The sequence below is a fragment of the Haliotis asinina genome, chromosome 2 (genome assembly GCF_037392515.1).
Source record: "Haliotis asinina isolate JCU_RB_2024 chromosome 2, JCU_Hal_asi_v2, whole genome shotgun sequence".
Classification (NCBI taxonomy): Eukaryota; Metazoa; Mollusca; class Gastropoda; order Lepetellida; family Haliotidae; genus Haliotis; species Haliotis asinina.
This window is the reverse complement of record NC_090281.1, coordinates 65,458,059-65,476,175: the sequence shown is the minus strand read 5'-3', so window position 1 is coordinate 65,476,175 and position 18,117 is coordinate 65,458,059. Positions and strand designations below refer to the sequence as shown.

The window sequence follows — 18,117 nt, the reverse complement described above, 5'->3', positions numbered from 1 at the left end:
GTCACGTGACAAGCAACGCCAGATCATAATGGAACCACCTCCATCACCATCAAGGGCAACTGTTGAAAGGGTGTTCCTTGGTGCCACTGCTGCATTACAGTAACATACAGTAAAATCTGCTTTCATACGACTAATGAACCTTACGCCATGTCCTTGGATTCCACCTTCTACAGGCACCATGCTAATCTCTTGTGGTGATATTGCAGAAAGGGCCTTTTGATAGGTCGTCAGGACCTCAATCCAGCACGTCTCAGGCGATTTTGAAGAGTCCTGACAAACGACGGTTAGGTATCCGGAAACCCTTCAGAAGTATACTTGAGGCAAATAGATTACGTCGTAAAGTCTCACAGAAGCACTGTCATCGTACTGATTAGTCTTAGATCACTTCCCGGATCGTGGTCTATGTCTCACATGGGTTGTTTGCTGGAATGTCCTCACCGGACAGCTGATTACCGTGTAGTGAACGTTCATTTACCGTGTAGTGAACGTTCATTTCACGGCTTTGTAAGACATGCTTCTGTCATCCTTCGTCCCCGTGGTTCCATGGAAATAATATACTCATGAAAACCTTCAAAACTTCAACTTTCTGAATAAATGTCGATTTCTGGCATGTGCGCATACTGCATTTTGAGAAAACTGTGCATCTTCAGGTGTGTTTGAGCGACACACCTGACTTAGCTTTATATTCACTCGAAGAACCTTACAGTATTGTTATTTATCGTTGCAAACATATCTTCAGTTACAAAAAGACGTGTGTGTGTGTGTGTGTGCGTGCGTGTGCGCCCACGCCCGTGCGTGGTACTTAACTTTATTCCTTATGCATATAATTCTCGGAGCATCGTGTTGTCCAGTTCAGCACAGTAACTTTCATCGATTTGATCGATGGAACAAAATCTAACCACCCGGTCCCGTTAGTCGCCAGCATTACTGAAGACCTATTCTTACAAAGATATATATCGCTTCCAATGATAGGTGTACATAGTAATGTACAAGGTGTCCAAAATAGAATTGCTTGCACCTTGTAATTCTTTTTACCAATGTAATGCAAACATATTTGCTCCGCATCAAAAACTAAATTTTGGGTGGAACATAAGAAATTTACTTGCACGTAATAAATACCACATAATTCCTTGTATTTCATTAATGTTAATATGTGTCAAACTAAATCATAATCGTTTTATGAAAACATCGAACTAAAATTTTACACCTGAAATTTTATTTACTAAATTTGTATTCAAAGAAATCCCATCACAATGTTCAAAACGCTTGATCTATTACCACATATCAAACACGATTATGTACAGGTAACTTGTCACTAAAACAATCAATATATAACACGTCATACTGAACTGACATTTACAGAAAGTTTCCAATAGAAAAACGAGTTACCTACGAAAAAGACATACCTTTGACAAATCTAAGAAACTAAACCCATGCAACTAAATTCTACTACAGTCATGTTTCCCCTCTGTTCGCAAGTGCATCGGTGACAGCCCTGAACAAGACTTCAAACACACTGACTGATGCTACAAATACAGAATGTTACCAAGGAATACACATGTTTCATAAGAATCTATCGTTTGTGACTTGATATCAGGAAAACCTTTACTTTTATCACCGACATCAACTTGTTTTCTGACATTTCAATAAAACGTTCATTACATAGCTATGATAAAGTTTAAACCACGAACTGCAGAGCACCCCGGAGTAAAACATTTTTATTGAACGCTGTTATGTAGTCATTTGAACTTCCAATTCCACTTGCAGCCTGAGGCCTTTTTTTTTTATAATAATGAGACTTAAAACCTCACTAAAATTAAAGTTGATTACGACAGGTGTCATGTATATGCTTTGTCATTGTGACATGGTTTTATTCATATAACGTTCTTACAGATTGAAAATGTGAAAGACACCTACTACTCACTAAGACTTCCACAAGGATCACATGCCATGTGCTGTCATCTGTTTGAATGTTATGAACCGTTGGTACTTGTAGGAAAAATTTAAGAGTTAAAAATTACTGCGATTACAGGTTATTTTATGTGATATCTCCGCACAAAACAACAGATATGTTACACATGTAATTTATATATATATATTAAAAATTAAGCTCTAGGCAAAATCACTTCAATGGATTTATTCACGAAATATTTGGCAGTCTAATTACTAAACTTATGATTATCCAGTTTGACTAATATTTAACACATAATAAATTTTCAACAAAACATTTGTAAAATATAACTCAAAATGAATAAAAAACGGTCTTTTTTCTCTCCTATAAACCTAATTTTTAGATAAAAAATAGTCATGTGATGGAACAGACCATATACGGATTTTCCTTTGTAGGGCGGAGTGGTATGTAGAGCACGAAGTTGATAGTTCAGATTTGCGTCTAAGAAACTAGGGTTAATCCCTTCAATACTGATGACAAAATCATAATAACGATGAAGCTGATTATGTTGAAAAGATACCGTTTCAATCCTTTTAGGTCAAGTCTTTCCTTATGAGAATCAGACCATTTCACACGACCAATGTGTGAGCACGATTTTTTTACACTTTTGTAACTTTTCGAAAAACAGAGAACAGTGATGTCAGTACTTATTCTACGAAGCCTTTACTTTATTCGCAGTGCAAGAGTTAAGTACAAAGTGTAGGTACGAGGATATAGGGTAATGTTTTGTCGTAACAGATATGTCCAATTTGTATTTCTGCAAATGACGACAGGATTGTTTGCTACAATTATCATTGGCTGTGAATAAACTAGCCAACACAAGTTGCCACGATCCTAAGATGAATGCATTCAATTCGCATCAAGAAGCAGAATGTTTTTATAGAATCGTAGAGAAAAGACTGCACTTCGTGAATACAATTTTGATATGTAAATGTGTGTGTGTGTGTGTGTTTGTGCGTGTGTGTGTGTTTTGTGTGTAAGTGTATGTAACTACCGGTGATAATTGCATTGCATTTGCATTGTGCAGGACCTGCAGTCGCACACGCTATATGCAGTCTAACATAATAAATGGTAGACACGTGTCACTAACATACATATTGATAGACACGTGTCATTAACTGACATATAGACTGACAGACACGTGACATTAACTGACATGCCGACCGGCGAACACGTGACATTATTGACATTTAGATTAATAGACAAGTGACATTAACTGACATACTGGCTCGAGGGCACGTGACATTAACTAAAATACAAACTGATATACATGTGACATTACCTGACATACAGACTGATAGACAAGCAGCATTAACTGACATAGACTGGCGAACACGTGACATTACCTGACTTACAAATTGATAGACACGTGGCATTAACTAATATACAGACAGGCGGGTACCTAACAGGCGGGTACCTAACATAAGCTGAAAAACACATTAATAGACACGTGACATTAACTTCATAGCAATTGATGGACACGTGAGATTGGCTGACACACATACTGACAAAACAGTAAATTATAACATGCAGCTATTGCTAGATAAACATAGGAAACAGATATTTTGCTCCCTCGGTGCAGCCCAGTGATCAGTTGGCGTCCATCTGTATGTATTTTGTTTTCATCCCTAAATAATCTATTGGTGGTATTTTTATTCCTGATTTAACCCAAGTTCTAAATTAGGACTTGCAGTAAAGTTATCCCGTCTGTATATAGGGGCATGTTCACGTCCACTTCGTTTGTATCCTTTTAACTTCAATTCTGCCTTAGGTTCAAATGCTTCTTAAATTTATATTTTGGCTGAGCTGGCTAGACATAACAGCCAAAGGAGCAAAGTAAAACGTTAAGACCGATAGCCTAAACATATCAAATCAATTCTGACTTGTGATAAACGTTCTGGTATCACTTCACACTGACTGCTAACACTGGCCGTTGTTAAACAATCTTAATAAGGGATATGACCTGTCTGAACATATTTCATGAACTTTAAACTCTCGAACTTGCTAAATTTGAAGTCCTCTTTCAAGATAGTCTCATCCAGTTCTAATGCCAACTGTCCGTCAACACCATGCTCCTTGAAAGCTTTGGCGTGTTTGTCCAATTTCAGCTCCTTCAGTTTTTGGACAACTTCGTCAATTGACATCATCTCAAGGGGTTTATTCTGCTCCACACCAGCATATTCCGAGGACTGACCTTGGCTAGCAGCCTTTTCAACCTTGTACTCTCCTTTGGTAACCTTCTCAGTTGCAGCTTTTGCCAGCGCACTGAAGGGCCCAACAACGGCCCTCCCGATATCGTTGACGTAATGATTCCGTATTGCAGCGTCGTCGGAATATCGTCTCGTTGATTTATGCATAGACCTCTCTGGCAGCTGAGGTGGTTTGTCGTCTGTCTTGGGTACTGGTAAGGGCTTAGGAGGTTTATGGGGCTTCCCGCTAGCCACCCTTGTGACAGTTCGCGTGTCTGTGTCTTTCTTACCGTCCCAGTCGGCGATGATGTAACTGCTGGGTTCGATGTAGTCGTAGACGTTGTCAGAGCCCTGAACCGACTGGGGCGAGTACAGCGCGATTTCTGAAAACGAGGAGAAGATAAATGACAAGGACATTAATACAGCTGGTTATAGTACATGTGTATAGCTTTGGTATAGTTTTGGTGAGAAAAGCCGCGTCCAGATACATGGTTGTCATGTCGCCCTGCTGCTAATACCTGTCAACCTCGCATCCCCGTCTTCATACTGGTATTTGAGATTACAGATAAGTGACACGTTCATAAGTAATAATAATAATAATGCAGAAGGCTGCAGTGTTGAGGAGCCTCCATATTCTCCGGAACGTTCTTGTTGGGGTCGTCTAGGCAGTGTTTCCAGGGAGAAGCCCCATTCGCTGTCTGTGCTGTGTGTAGAGGGCGCGAGGGCCCTGAGCTGATGATGAGCCTTACCCACCTGACTGTGCCAGGATCACCCGAACCCTCTCTGCTGCATTACAATCTTACTCTGTATAACATAATAATGGATAATAATGGATGTCATTAATACTCGGAAGGGCTCTTTGCGCATTTCTTTAACAAAACTTGGACAGAAAAGTACGTATAATTAAAGGAAAGCTTGGTTAAATAAGAATGTTTTTTTAACCTGTCTTGATTGAACTTAGAGAAAAGTTTATTTGGGAGAGCATTCCAACACGGGTCGCACTGTATTTAAATGGGTACTGTCCTGCTCACTTTTAGTTGTAGTTTGGGATTTTAAACAGTTTCTCGCTGGAAGAGCGGAGAGTTCGTGGACTCTTTTAAGTAGAGGTACAGGCATCACGATGGCGAAACACAAGCGTTACAATGTCGTGATAGGTAGCCAATGTAGACGCTGCAGCATGGGAGTCACATGACTGTACGTCTCTCTCTTCATCACAACACGCGCTGGACCGTGCTGTACTCGCTTAAGAGAAGCGATCTCGTCAAGAGGAAGACCACAAAAAACTGAATTGCAGCAGTCCAACCTTGAAGTGATAAAGAAACTTACAAGACTTGCTGCCGTGTCATCAGTGGCATCAGTGAGATATGGTCTAACAGAAGCATTTCGGTAAAGCAAGCACGATACACACTGCTGGTGTGGCTATGCAAAGTTAGTGATTGGTCTAAGAGCACGCCCAGGTGTATCACACAAAATTGGAAGGGAGTATCACTCTCTCCTACAACAGCTAACTCATCTTTGGTGAGGTTTAGAAGGTTAGGTGCACAACTGGCATAAGTTCTGTTTTGTCAGTGTGGAAGGTCAGATTTCGGAAAGTTATTTGGTACAGGCCTAGACTTCCTTTTCCCCATTAATTCGGTAGTGACTGAGAAAAGCTGCTTTGGTGACACACTTTCTGTGATTTCGCTACAGACATGGTCCTTCCTTGCATTTTTAAGGGAGGGTATTCACATTTTCACAAGTTCATTGGAAAACATTTTTTACGCACATCACAATAAAATCAAGATTAATTATTAAACCTTTTAGAATATGTATTAAGTATTATTGTGCAAAAGATATCCACTTTCCTCTGTATGAAGTTGATATGAGTCTTTTAGAATGTACCCAACACACATGTTGTATCAGCAACAATTGTGTCAAGGGGGATCTGCACACTCTAGTTCATGGTGTTGTGTGGGTTTGTTTCACTTACCCCTGAGACCCGTGTCAAGCGGGATCTGCACCCTCTTACACACGGTGTTGATGTATGTAACATAACTCTCCCACGCCTCCCGTGATTTCCCTCGTATCCCGGTCACGGAGGCCACCTTGATGTCGCCCAGGTACAGCGGTATAAGGAGGGGGATGTCATCGGGTTTCCCTGTACCACAAACACATATTAAAATATCATGACATGGGTTTTAAAACCCTGATGGTGACACTGGATGTATAGTTTTTATCTTATGGTTGTTGCGCAGATTATGTCCTTAGAAATCTCTACAAACTATAAAATATCATAGTGAGAGATCGACTGACATTTAGTAGCTATGAGATTGATATTGTATTGTCCCAATATAAAACTGTATATACCGCATATTATCTGATAAATAAGCATGGTTTTTAAAAATAATTATCTGGTTATTTTCATGGAGTAACGTGGATCATGTAGAGATCATCTAAAGAAAAATTCTAAAAAAATACACCACCTGTAGGAATGTTATGGGTATGTACAAAAGGGACAATACCTTATGTTTCAAATGTAATCTTTGGTGTTTACACTACATGGCTGTTTACTTTGAAAAAGTCAATGTGACTAACTCTCAGAGACAGGGCCCTCATTCTCGAAACATTCGTAGCCCCAAGAATCTTTTACTTTGGTCGTAGCCAAAGTGTTAAAAAAGGGCTTAAGAAGTTCGAAGGGCTACGAACGTTTCGAGAATAGTTATCCAGATCACTAACAAATTCTATGTCTCGGTTACCTACCAAGCCTGTCGCTTACTATAAACATGAACTGAACTGGTGAAATCATTAATGTGTGGGTTTAATGCATAGAATTAGAAATGGTGCACATTGAGACTGGGTGAAATGGAAAGATGGCAATAAGTGCCCAATGTTTTACAAAGCCTTATACTAGATTTTCGTAACTTTTAGTTCGCCTAGCCATGGTAGATTGTTTTACTTGGAGATGGCACTTTTATTTTCCACATAAACAGAGTAACCGAAATTTACCCGATCAATAGGCAAAGTGAAAATTACATTTAGAACCATCATTTCGGACAAGATGTCCATTGTAAACTCCGGCTAAGTCGTGCTGTACAAACCATAGAGAATGGCGTTAGCCAGGAAGTAGGTTTCCTCGTATACTTCTGTGATGGTCAGTTGACCCAGCGCCTGAACGTTCTGCTGGCTGTTGTCGAGTGTGAAACAAACGTTCCTTCTGTCAGAGATCTGGACGGTGACGGGCAATGGCTTCTTGCTGAGGATGTTCACCAATATATCCTCCTCCTTGCCAGCTGACAAGCATGAAGGTGTCTAACATTGTATATACCACATATTATAAGTCGTTCACTGGTCATGTGGGGAACATGGGTTGATGTATCTTCGATGTTTATCGAAGGTACATAAACCCAAGAAGAGACAGCTAACAGAAGAGCAAATCACAAAGCGAGATGTATGTGTTAGGTAAATTTAATTATACAAAATATACACGCAGTTTTGGGCAGGTTAGCATGTACCAATAGGTTCCCTATGTGCCCGGCCCCGATACAGTAATAAATATGATATATTTGCATGTGATCCTATGCATATATAGGTCATGTATATAACGGTATCAATGCATGTGCCCTGACTGTAATGTCTTCATGATCAACTGGTTGTGGTGGATACTAAAAAGGGGAACATATGACTACAGGGCTCCTTGCTTCATTTCGGCAGCTTGGGTTGTGTATTCCCAAGGGAGGCGTGTGTGGAAATACGCCATAGATTGTGTTTGGGACTATAGACAGGCTTATTATGAAATATAACACTAAATCTAACAGTTTGTGACACCAAGCGTCTAAACCTCTGTGTGCACAGTTACAGTCAGTTGCTTTTAGCAATGTTCCAACAATATCGTGGCGGAGGACAGCAGAAATGGGCTTCCCCCATAGTAGTCATTTGGGAAATAGAACCCGGTCTTCGGCGTGACGAGCGAATACCTTAATTACTAAGCTACCCCACCGCTCCCCGTACGGTTTCTCATACATGTCCTAAACCGCCCAGAATTACATGCTGTGGGAACAAACCTCTCAATCTTTGACCTTTGGCATATGCTTAGTGTATAGGTCTTCTTCAATTTTCTTGGAAACGATAATTTAACAAGTGACTTTTTGATTGTATTTTGTATGATGGCAAGTTATACACAGGTACCGTTCAACAAATAGCAAATACAAACATATTTGACATACTACGGTGTAATACTTTTCTGAAGGCGATTATGTCATATACATATACAGATGACTACTACAGTGAGCTCATGAATAACCTGCACTGACAAAAACCTCCCTACACAGAAAGCCCTTTGTGTGGCGTTATGTTATGTGTTACGAATGCACAACACTCAGCACAGTCAAGGACGCGGACACGAATCGCGTCAGTGGCTAGAGACGCTGTAGTTATTGGGGGAAGGTGACAGGGAACATCACTAAAGTTACCATGACATGATTAAGTGCGTTGTACTTAAAATATATTTGTAAGATACATGATAATGTATTGATATTATATGGGGTCAAGGCGTGCTGGGCCTAGATTTTCGAAGGTCTCTTAACGCTAAGACAGTCGTAAACTAATGTTATTGTATTGCAGATGAGGATTAATCAAGCCACCGCCCATTTTCACGCTATAACATTGTGTTTAACACAACTGGTCATTCATGATATAGAAACCAAACAAATGGCTATAATTTCGTTAACTGAACTGCTGCTACTTTCTGCTGTAATTTATTGACGGTCATATGGGGCGCACTAAAAATGTTATCAAAAATCATGTCCAAAACTATGATCACACAGACTATGTGTATGGTCCAACGTACACAAATTTCTCAACCCCCCTCCCCCAACCCCCCCCCCCAAAAAAAAAAAACAACAAACAAACAAAAAACAACAAAACAAACAAAACAAACAAACAAAACAAAACAAAAAATCAAAAACAAAAAAACAAAAAACAAAACCAAAACCAAAAACAAAACAAAACAAAACAAACAAACAAACAAACAAAACAAAAACAAAGAAAAAAACCCCAAAAAAACATTCACTAGTCTGTTAATCCTAAGCCAACAGTAATGGTGACATCAGTATTTGGTGTATCCTCCCCTGGCACGGATAACTGCTGCTGCCCTTCTCCTAATGCTGGAAATCAAGCGCCGAATGCGCATCATTGGAATCTTCTGCCATACCTCATGAAGAGCCTGTAATTTCCTGTAAATTTTGGACAGGTGGATACCTTACGTGAACATGACTCCCCAGATGGTCCCATAAATGCTGAATTGGGTTCAGATCAGGGCTACTCGCAGGCCAAGATAATCTGTCATCTGCGTTGTTCTGCAAGTATACGATAACAGCTCTGGAACGACGGGGCCTAGCATTATCGTTCATAAATACTGGTCGACTGGCGAGGGGGTGGTTATCAAAATGCTGGACAACAGCAGCTTCCAGTACTTCCTGTTGGTATCTCTGACTGAGTGTCATGAATGGTTAAAAGATTCAGCTTACAGTCATAGGAGATACACCCCCACACCATTACAGAACCAACGCCAAATGGTTCAGCTGCATGGATCATCCGCTTTTGATAAGCCTCATTACTCCTTCTCCAAATTCGCCAACGGTCATCAGTAACACGAAGGAGAAAACGGCTTTCATCGTACCAATGGATCCTGCGCCATGACCTTAGATTGTGGTTTTGCCGTTGATTACACCACGCCAAAAGTTGAGCCTTATGTCTCAGCGGACCTGAGCCGCCTTCGGATGGTGCTGGTTGAGAGACGAACACCCACTCTCCATTGTTCTCTGTCCGACAGGACAAACCAGCTTCATGCATACCAATAATCTGCCATCTGGTAATTTCAGAAAGCCTACGCCTCTGCATGTCCAGAAAGTTCAATTTCAGCACTGTTCACTTATTGATGAGTCGATAAAAAAGCAATGAGAATACTTCATTTCACCTTTTTATACCCCTCAGTCGCTTTTACCATGACAAAACTTTAGCATGAAAAGCATTCATTTGAGTCAGCACGTGAATTTCATGCTAACTGCATGTGTATTTAGATATAACTGGTTGACTTCTCTGTTTGATCCCTTTTTGTCACAACCGACAATTATTTTTGGTGGTGCTTAATCAATGTTCATGTGTATATGACACTTACGACTATCTTAGCGTTAAGAACTGCGTCATTCACCAAAGAGAACGAGAGAGTGAGTTTAGCTGAGAGAGCGCAATGCACTTCAGCTATCCGACGTTCATGAAGACGTGAAAAATCTGCTGTACAGGTGCTGGTGTATAAGAACAAATTTCACAACTGTACCTATCACTATCCATCAAAAGTTTGTACTCAATTAAAACACACATTGTATGTAATATAGTTATATGTGGTTTCATCGAACATGAATATCTCCACTTACGTGGAGAATCAACCGCAAATCTTATGTAGGTGAATTGCAAAAGGATCATGCGTCACATTGCTGAAAGGCATGCACCGTGCCTGTGAAAAGCTCTTGCTACGGTTAAGAATTTAGCCCTGAGGCCAAATGGTATAAGAAATCCCCTGTGAACCAGCAAAGCAGAACTTAGGCAAGTCTTAAGCATTCAAATACTGTATTACTAGATCTAGGCACGAGAGCAATTGATACAAGGTCTGTGTAAGCAATACCTTTAAGACGTATGGAGTATTTTGCCACATGTAGTTCAGAACAGTTGCAGGAAGTAAATGACAGACACTAGTCTACCAGCAAAAACACAAGGGTCAACGATACTTGACTCCGAAATGTCTAAAGGGTCGTGTATATCTACAAACTTCTCATTCATTGTTTACACTCATAAAGTATGCGATGATGTTTACATGGTATACCATGATGTTCACGTTCCTCAGTTACTCGATCGGTATATCACAACATATAACAGAACATACACACCCATGCATAATGTAGGATTAAAAGAAGCAAACGTGAAATGGTTATACTATATAGATGAATTTCACAGAGGTATCACAGACGGAAATGTGTCACAACTGGTGACGTCAATTCTAACTTGACACAACGTTCGTAATGCCACAGAACACAGCAATACGTAAAAGCAATACGTAAATTTTCTAGTGTATATTTTCCACTGCTCCACAGCTCACTATGTGTAGATCATCCTGTGCACTCGGCAGGTTCTTGTGTCATGTGAAACGTTGGTGTTCATTTGACCGTTTGACCTGCCAGGTTCTAACAGAGACTTAGTAAGGCTACATGAAAATGTCCACATTGAAGCTACAGCAGTTGGCCATAGTGAGTCATCACCAGTGAAATTACGGTATCAACTCAGTTTATGTAATTGATCAAAAACAAAGATTCCGGTTTGCTCTGAAATGCGAATTCTTAGGGTTTTCACAGGAACGCGGAATACGGTCCAGTAAAAAGCGAGTCATATTCATTCACATAACTGTCAGTTACTCGGCCACGTTGCCAACGTCGCGTTGTCCCAAATGTATATCCATTCATTGCTATCGTCACCGAACGAGTGTAAACAGAGGCTTTCATGTCATTGTGGCCTTTACAATTTCGGCACTTTATCTTGTGGATGACGTTACGTTAAAAGTGTCTAAATAACTGTAATTGTAAGAGTGCATTAGAGTATGTATGCTGTAGTTCTGGGGCTCCTTTCAAAAAGCAACCTTTACCTAGGTCTAAGGTAACCTTGGTGCAGCGTTAAAGAATGGGAGTTAAGGTTAACCTTCGTAAAGGTTGCTTTGTGAAAGGAGCATCTGGTGTGTAAAGGGTCACGGGATAATGATGCAAGTGTGTAATTGTGTGGATAGTTGATGTGTAACAGTGTTTGTATGCAAGTGTGGAAAGGTGTATCGTAAGTGTAACTACATAAAATGTAAACCTAAGTGTATTTGTATGTATGAGGATGTTTCAACGTGTGTGCACAGTGTAAGTGTAGAGAGGTGTCTGTTCGGTAGTGGACAACCAGTCAGGGCGCGTTAAGCAACGTTATGATCAAGGGAGTTGTTTCGCATTCAGCTTCATGTTCCCTTCGTCATCATGTAGTATATACGTACATTACCTTTATTGTTGGAGTTGATGACTCGGAATTTCAGAGCATAGTTTGTGGGGATGCTTAGCGTCCTCTTGTTGGCATCAACCGCAACGGCACGTTTCTGATGAACACTCGAATGAATCCGCAGCACCTGAATGCAAATAAACCACTGTATATAAATACTATCTGTAAACGAAAGACACACATTGTATGGTGAAATGCAAAGATTTTGTAAAGACGAAATACACACTCCGTGTAGGCAGGGCAGGGCAGGGTACCCTGATTACAGTCTGTTTCAAAAACGTTCATAGATTCAAATCGCCGATATTGGTTTGTATTACAAGATGTATGCACATTAAGTGAAACACCAAGAACAAGTGAAGCTGATGTAAGTTAACGCTCATCACTTACCGCACGAGCACTTTGTTTCACTGTTCCAAACCACCGTGCTTAACCCCTTGTAATACAAACCAATAGCGATTTGAATCTATGATCGTTTGTTAAACCACCTTTATCCTAAACTGAATACAATTCTGATCTTTACATGTTCAATTGGCAAGGTAAAATTATGAGGATTAGCAATCTTAATTTCAACCTTATTTGATATCCTTTTTTGTGGAAAGTGAAATTCATCGGTACATTTTAACTTCAAACAGATATAATGAATGTTTCACAATGGTTTGTTATCATGTTGAAAATATATCAATCACTTGATCAGCAGCAAAAGCACACTCTATATTTACTAATAAACTGTCAACGGGTGTTCAGACGCACCTGTCCGCTACCCAGCACCTCCATCTCGCTGCCTCCATAGTAACCCTGGGTGACGGAGATGAAACTAGGGAGATACATCTTGTGTATGTCGTAGTACTGGCGCAAGGTCATGGGGTTGTTGTCGTGGATGAACTCCATTTCCACAGACCCTGGAGCTTTAGAGCACACTTAAAAGTAAGTACATCATCAGAAGAACTATACATCGGAGTCAACCGTTAAACCCTGAGAATGTAACAGGGAAATACCGAATGTACTTCAGTGCCAATCAGTAGTTGAAATACATGCCGTTTGTACTGTTGTGAGAATATCGGTGCTAATAGACAATGAACAGGTCAGCCTTCCCTTCGAACCAACTGTCAGGCTGATCCTGACTGCTAGGGGACGCCACTCTACATATCTGGTAACAGCCTAACAACTTACCCAACGGAGTCACAATCACATTGTCACGGTAATCATGTAGCGGTGTAATTAGCCGATGTGTAACTCATAGACATTGTTCATAGGTTATGGATTTGTTGATGGAAAATATTACATTATTTTGTTGATTGTAAATGTCTTTATCACGTGTTATTGACTGTTCGGCGGAGGCCGTGGGTCGCCACAGTGCAGTGGTTAAAGCACCTGCTTTTCACGCTTAAGGTCCGGGTTCGATCTCTGGTGGAGGCACCTAGAATCGAGGTGGGGCTCATTTGCGTAGCATCCTAAGACAAGATACATATCATGTCTACATATTATCTCAATTCATCCAGCTGTAAAATGGGTACCCGTGAGGATGTGCTGACAGCATGAGTGATTAGTTCATTTCGCCTAACAGTCTCCCTAGGGAGATAAAAAAGTATCCAGAAGTAAGATAGTGTCCCATAACAAGAGATAGTAATGTACGTAGTGGCGTTAGCAGGAAGTGTGTCTGGATGTGAACTAAATAAAAATGAACGTTTACTGTTAGTATTACTTTCTGTGCTTGTAGAATCTGAAATTACAGAACGCTGAGGGTGCTTTCCAGAATCGTTTAAATAATTAACACGTTTAGTTAGTCGTCTCGACACACTTGTACTTTCTCAACCACATAGCCAACAGCAAACGCGAGAATGTATAAAAAAGACAAGTTGCACTTTTTTTATCTAAGCAGAAAAGGAAAATTCTGAAATCGTAAACTGTTTACCTTTTCCCCTGATCAATTTCCTTTGATTCAGTGACAAAGAATCTCCGATAGATTACTGAACAGGCCCCTGACATGAGGCAGTTTATACATAATTAGAATTAGTGAGTGCTTGAGGGAGATGGTCTAAAGCCATTCACATTGTTGTAGGCATCTTTGGCAAGAACAAGCGACATGGATTCGCTTCTACACCACGGATGGAATGATACTTGAACACGATGAACAGTGCTGAGGCCAGGCAAGAGACAATTAAACCAGCATATCCACAATTTTCAAAATATAAATATTCTGTTTAAGATTCATACAGATACGGGGAAAGTAACTCTGAACTAGGCAAATCACAAATACGAGCGACATGTGTGCCTCTCGGGGTAACTCCCCCCCCACCCACCCCCACCCTTTACTTATGTTTTACCGTGTGCCATGGAAGGTTAAAGGACATTGTTGGAAAGACCCACCCCAACGTTTTCGAGATGGTAAAATTCTTGCTGGAGGAGCGACAAATTAATAAATTGAAAATGATGCAATGTAGTGCCGAGACTGCACCCAAAGAAAAAAAATATATCAAAGCCTCCGGAGAGAATTGTCCACCCTGGAACATAGACTTACGGTTGACATTATTGATATGTTGTATTACTTGGATAGTCTCATGGAACGAAACTTGCTTAAAATAATGTAACATGTGTAATGTGAATTGTGACTCTATAGTGATATTGATAAAGTAATTACATAACAGTCAGAAATGAATTGTACAAATAATAAAATATGTTTGTAGTTAGTAATGTTTGGTACAATATTTTATATATTGATATTTCATATGTGTTTTTATTTTGTGATTAACAGTGGTAACACTAGAAAATTATGTCATGAAATGTCAAATATGAGTTTAGAGTTTTTTTCATTTCTTTTCCATTTTAACTTTCCTTATCCACCTTGTGCCCGTAAAAACATAGAATGGCCTTTGTTCGACTTGAACGTGATGCCCCTCAAGCTCTCTCCAATGTTTTTAGAATTCTGCTTCGAGGGAACTAACCCCTAATCCGTATCTAATTTCACCAGGGTTGACTATATACATATTATCCCTGATTTCACCAAGGCACAAGTTGAAAAGGGTGATAGATAGTAAATGAAAACCACTGAACCATGCTGTGTCTGTCGTTAGAACAGGGAGATCTTTCCAAGAGCTTCTTGTCTTGAGACATCACAAATTGTCACAAAATTTGTCACGTCGACTTTCATGATGTGTTAGGTGGAAACAATAGCTAAGGATATCCGATTCATTGATTTGTGACGTAATCGTTTTAATAGTGGCATGGTAATAAATACTCGGGGGTAGATAGAAAAACAATCCAGTCAGTCGTATTACGAACTGAACCTTCTATGGTAACTCTAGTGAGTGCAATGTATCCTCATCACGACTTGTCACGATTTAAGTTAAAAATGTCCCGTCAGTATCAAGCTTCCTGGCTTGTATTTCCTATGTTGTGCCATTGTCATTTGCAAATACGTGCCTTTCCATGTAATTCCTCATTTGACCAGTGTGTTATCAGTAACACGTTACGTATGAAAAAGCATTGTCACCATCGCACGATATCAGAGGCTGATAGTTCAACATAACTGATAACAGGGAGGTAAAATCGTCTGAAAGGAGCAGCTTGTGTAAATATTTAGCTGCATGTAATAAGCCAATGCGAACTGAGTTGAAAGTGGCTCTAAATGACCCAGTGACACTGCTATGGCGTCATTTAAAGAAGTGGTATGTGACAGAACAGCTGGCGTCCATTCCACGTGCCTATGGGTGCAAGCTAATTGTAGGTTTACTGATCAAAATGGAATAGCGGTTGACCAATTGGAATTTCTCTGTAGAGCTGACTCGAATATAATCAGGCGGTCACTTGACGTCATGTTACGTGTTCAAAAGTCTTTTCTGTAAATACAGTAATTCTTATAAGAAACAATGGATGTCAGTTATTGGCTATAATCCAATCAACCCCAAGATACCATCATATAACGAACGTCTTGTTCCTACCATGTGATGGACATCAGTGGGCCAGAAATGAGCTTAACACCTTGTACTCATGTGGAGAATAAAACTAGGGTCTTCGGCGTGACTAGTGGAGGCTTTAACTACTAGGCTACTCCACCGCCCGTCGTCATTTAGGAAATATACACTGGACATTTACATGTTTTAGAATTGATTCATTTCATGAACGGTCGAGATAGTTTGGTTCATGTAGTCCGATATTCTGGCAGGTTACACAGACTGTAATATCTCAACATTTTGAACTCACATGGCACACATGAATATTCACGCATCAGTCCGTATTTTGTATTTAAGCTCTTCACATTCTTTATATTTGTATTATGAATATGTCATCAAGACCTTGACAACTAACCAAATAATGCATGATAACTGTAGAATCAGATTTAAAGACTGACAATGATCCCCAGTATGTTATCTGTGTGGAAATCTGTCATTGTCTCACCATGAACATACTCAGTGACCTGAGTCTTAATATGCGAATAAACAAAGAACATATTCCGCCATAGCTGCCAGCTGACCCTAATTAACGCCTTGTGTAACTTTTCCAGTTGAGTGATATCACGAATCAACATGGTTGAGACAGTCCAATATCATGTCACTCTGCAATACTTCAAAGATGGGAACGGGATAAATTGAACGGTCCAAAGCAGGACCGGTGTTTAACAGGCGACACACACCGGATACCGTATAACTGACTGTCGTAATGAACAAAATTACCTTTGCTTAACGTGCCGCCGTGCGATATACAACCGGGTATGGCTACAGTTCTCCCCCGTTTGTTCCCTGACGAGCATTTCATCCTAACATTGGCCACGATATCATGATATCTTCTCCAGTATCCTGGATCAGATCCTGACAACGCTGTGTTCCTAGGGTAGGGAGAGACAGAGATACTTAAAGTGAGCTGATTATACCCACCTTTTGACAGCGACATGTCTGTGTTGCTACCTTCCACGGGAGACCCACTGCATATTTTGTATGACGTTATCTCTTTGGCTTTTGTTGTGCAGTCAGGTGACCTGTTTATAACCAGGAAGTGAATACATGAGATGAACAGACGTACATTACCGTATTTACTGAAATATCTGTTTGAGTATTATTCATTAGACAGTGGGTGAGTGTGTGAATATAAGAGTGAGTGAGTATGGTTTTGAGCCGCTTTTGCCAACATTCCAGCAACATCACCAGACAGGTAGGTACCGTAGGTGTCAGATAGGTTCATTCAATATTGTACTTGCACATCGGCTGAGGTTGGAAACAGAATAAATCGCGCAGTATTTCTGCATTCTTGGATCTGTCTTGTATAAAAGGTTCATTAAGACGTAACATGCTTCAGTTTTGTCGTAGTAGGGAAATATTCGTGTTCGACTCACTGTGGCACCGATGCTATATTAACTTGGATTCCCTACAGCCATGGGCCATTTACAATGTCAATGTACAGCTTGATATAGGTTCTTACCTGTCCAGCACAAATCACGTTGTCTATAAAACATTCGGTACACCCGTCTCTAGAGTGTAATCCCTTGGGTGTTTCTTTTGTGTAATCCTGTAATAACATTATGAGACCTCTGTTATTTGTGTTTAAGACACCACACAATTACACTGACCACAACGACAGAAGGTACCATTCAGCTAAACTACCTGCAGTACAAAATACCCGCAATACATGCTATCAATGTAAGATCTGTAAGTCAAACAGTGACACTACTCATTAATCTATGATCGGTCATCAGCCCATAGCAGATGCATCATGTCCTTCGAAATTATGATTTTTTGCAGCCAGTTTGCAACATCGGGCAATAAATTTTGATTCTCTGTCACAGATGGAGTCTCTCTTGATTTGTCTGAATAACATATGTGCTTTGTTCAACTTCTTCGTCTCTGAAAACAGTCGTAAACATACACAAAAAGTCAATTACCCTCAGTTGCAATTACGTCAATGGTGGGGCCAGGTAGGTAGAGAGCGGCC

General features: G+C 40.2%; 1 protein-coding gene across 2 annotated transcripts; it reads right to left on the bottom strand.

The window, feature by feature from the left end:
- Positions 1-1,199: 1,199 nt before the first annotated feature.
- Positions 1,200-17,167, bottom strand: LOC137274150 (uncharacterized). Of its 2 annotated transcripts, none has more exons than XM_067807173.1 (6): positions 17,067-17,167; positions 12,946-13,100; positions 12,199-12,322; positions 7,218-7,409; positions 6,110-6,277; positions 1,200-4,523 (listed from the first exon to the last, which is right to left on the bottom strand). In XM_067807173.1, the coding sequence occupies exons 1-6, from the start codon at positions 17,080-17,082 to the stop codon at positions 3,898-3,900; spliced, it is 1,281 nt and encodes a 426-aa protein (XP_067663274.1). In that variant the 5' UTR covers positions 17,083-17,167; the 3' UTR covers positions 1,200-3,897. The 2 variants fall into 2 exon arrangements, with proteins under 2 accessions (XP_067663274.1, XP_067663273.1); XM_067807172.1 differs by lacking the exon at positions 17,067-17,167 and adding an exon at positions 16,866-17,065.
- Positions 17,168-18,117: the final 950 nt, after the last annotated feature.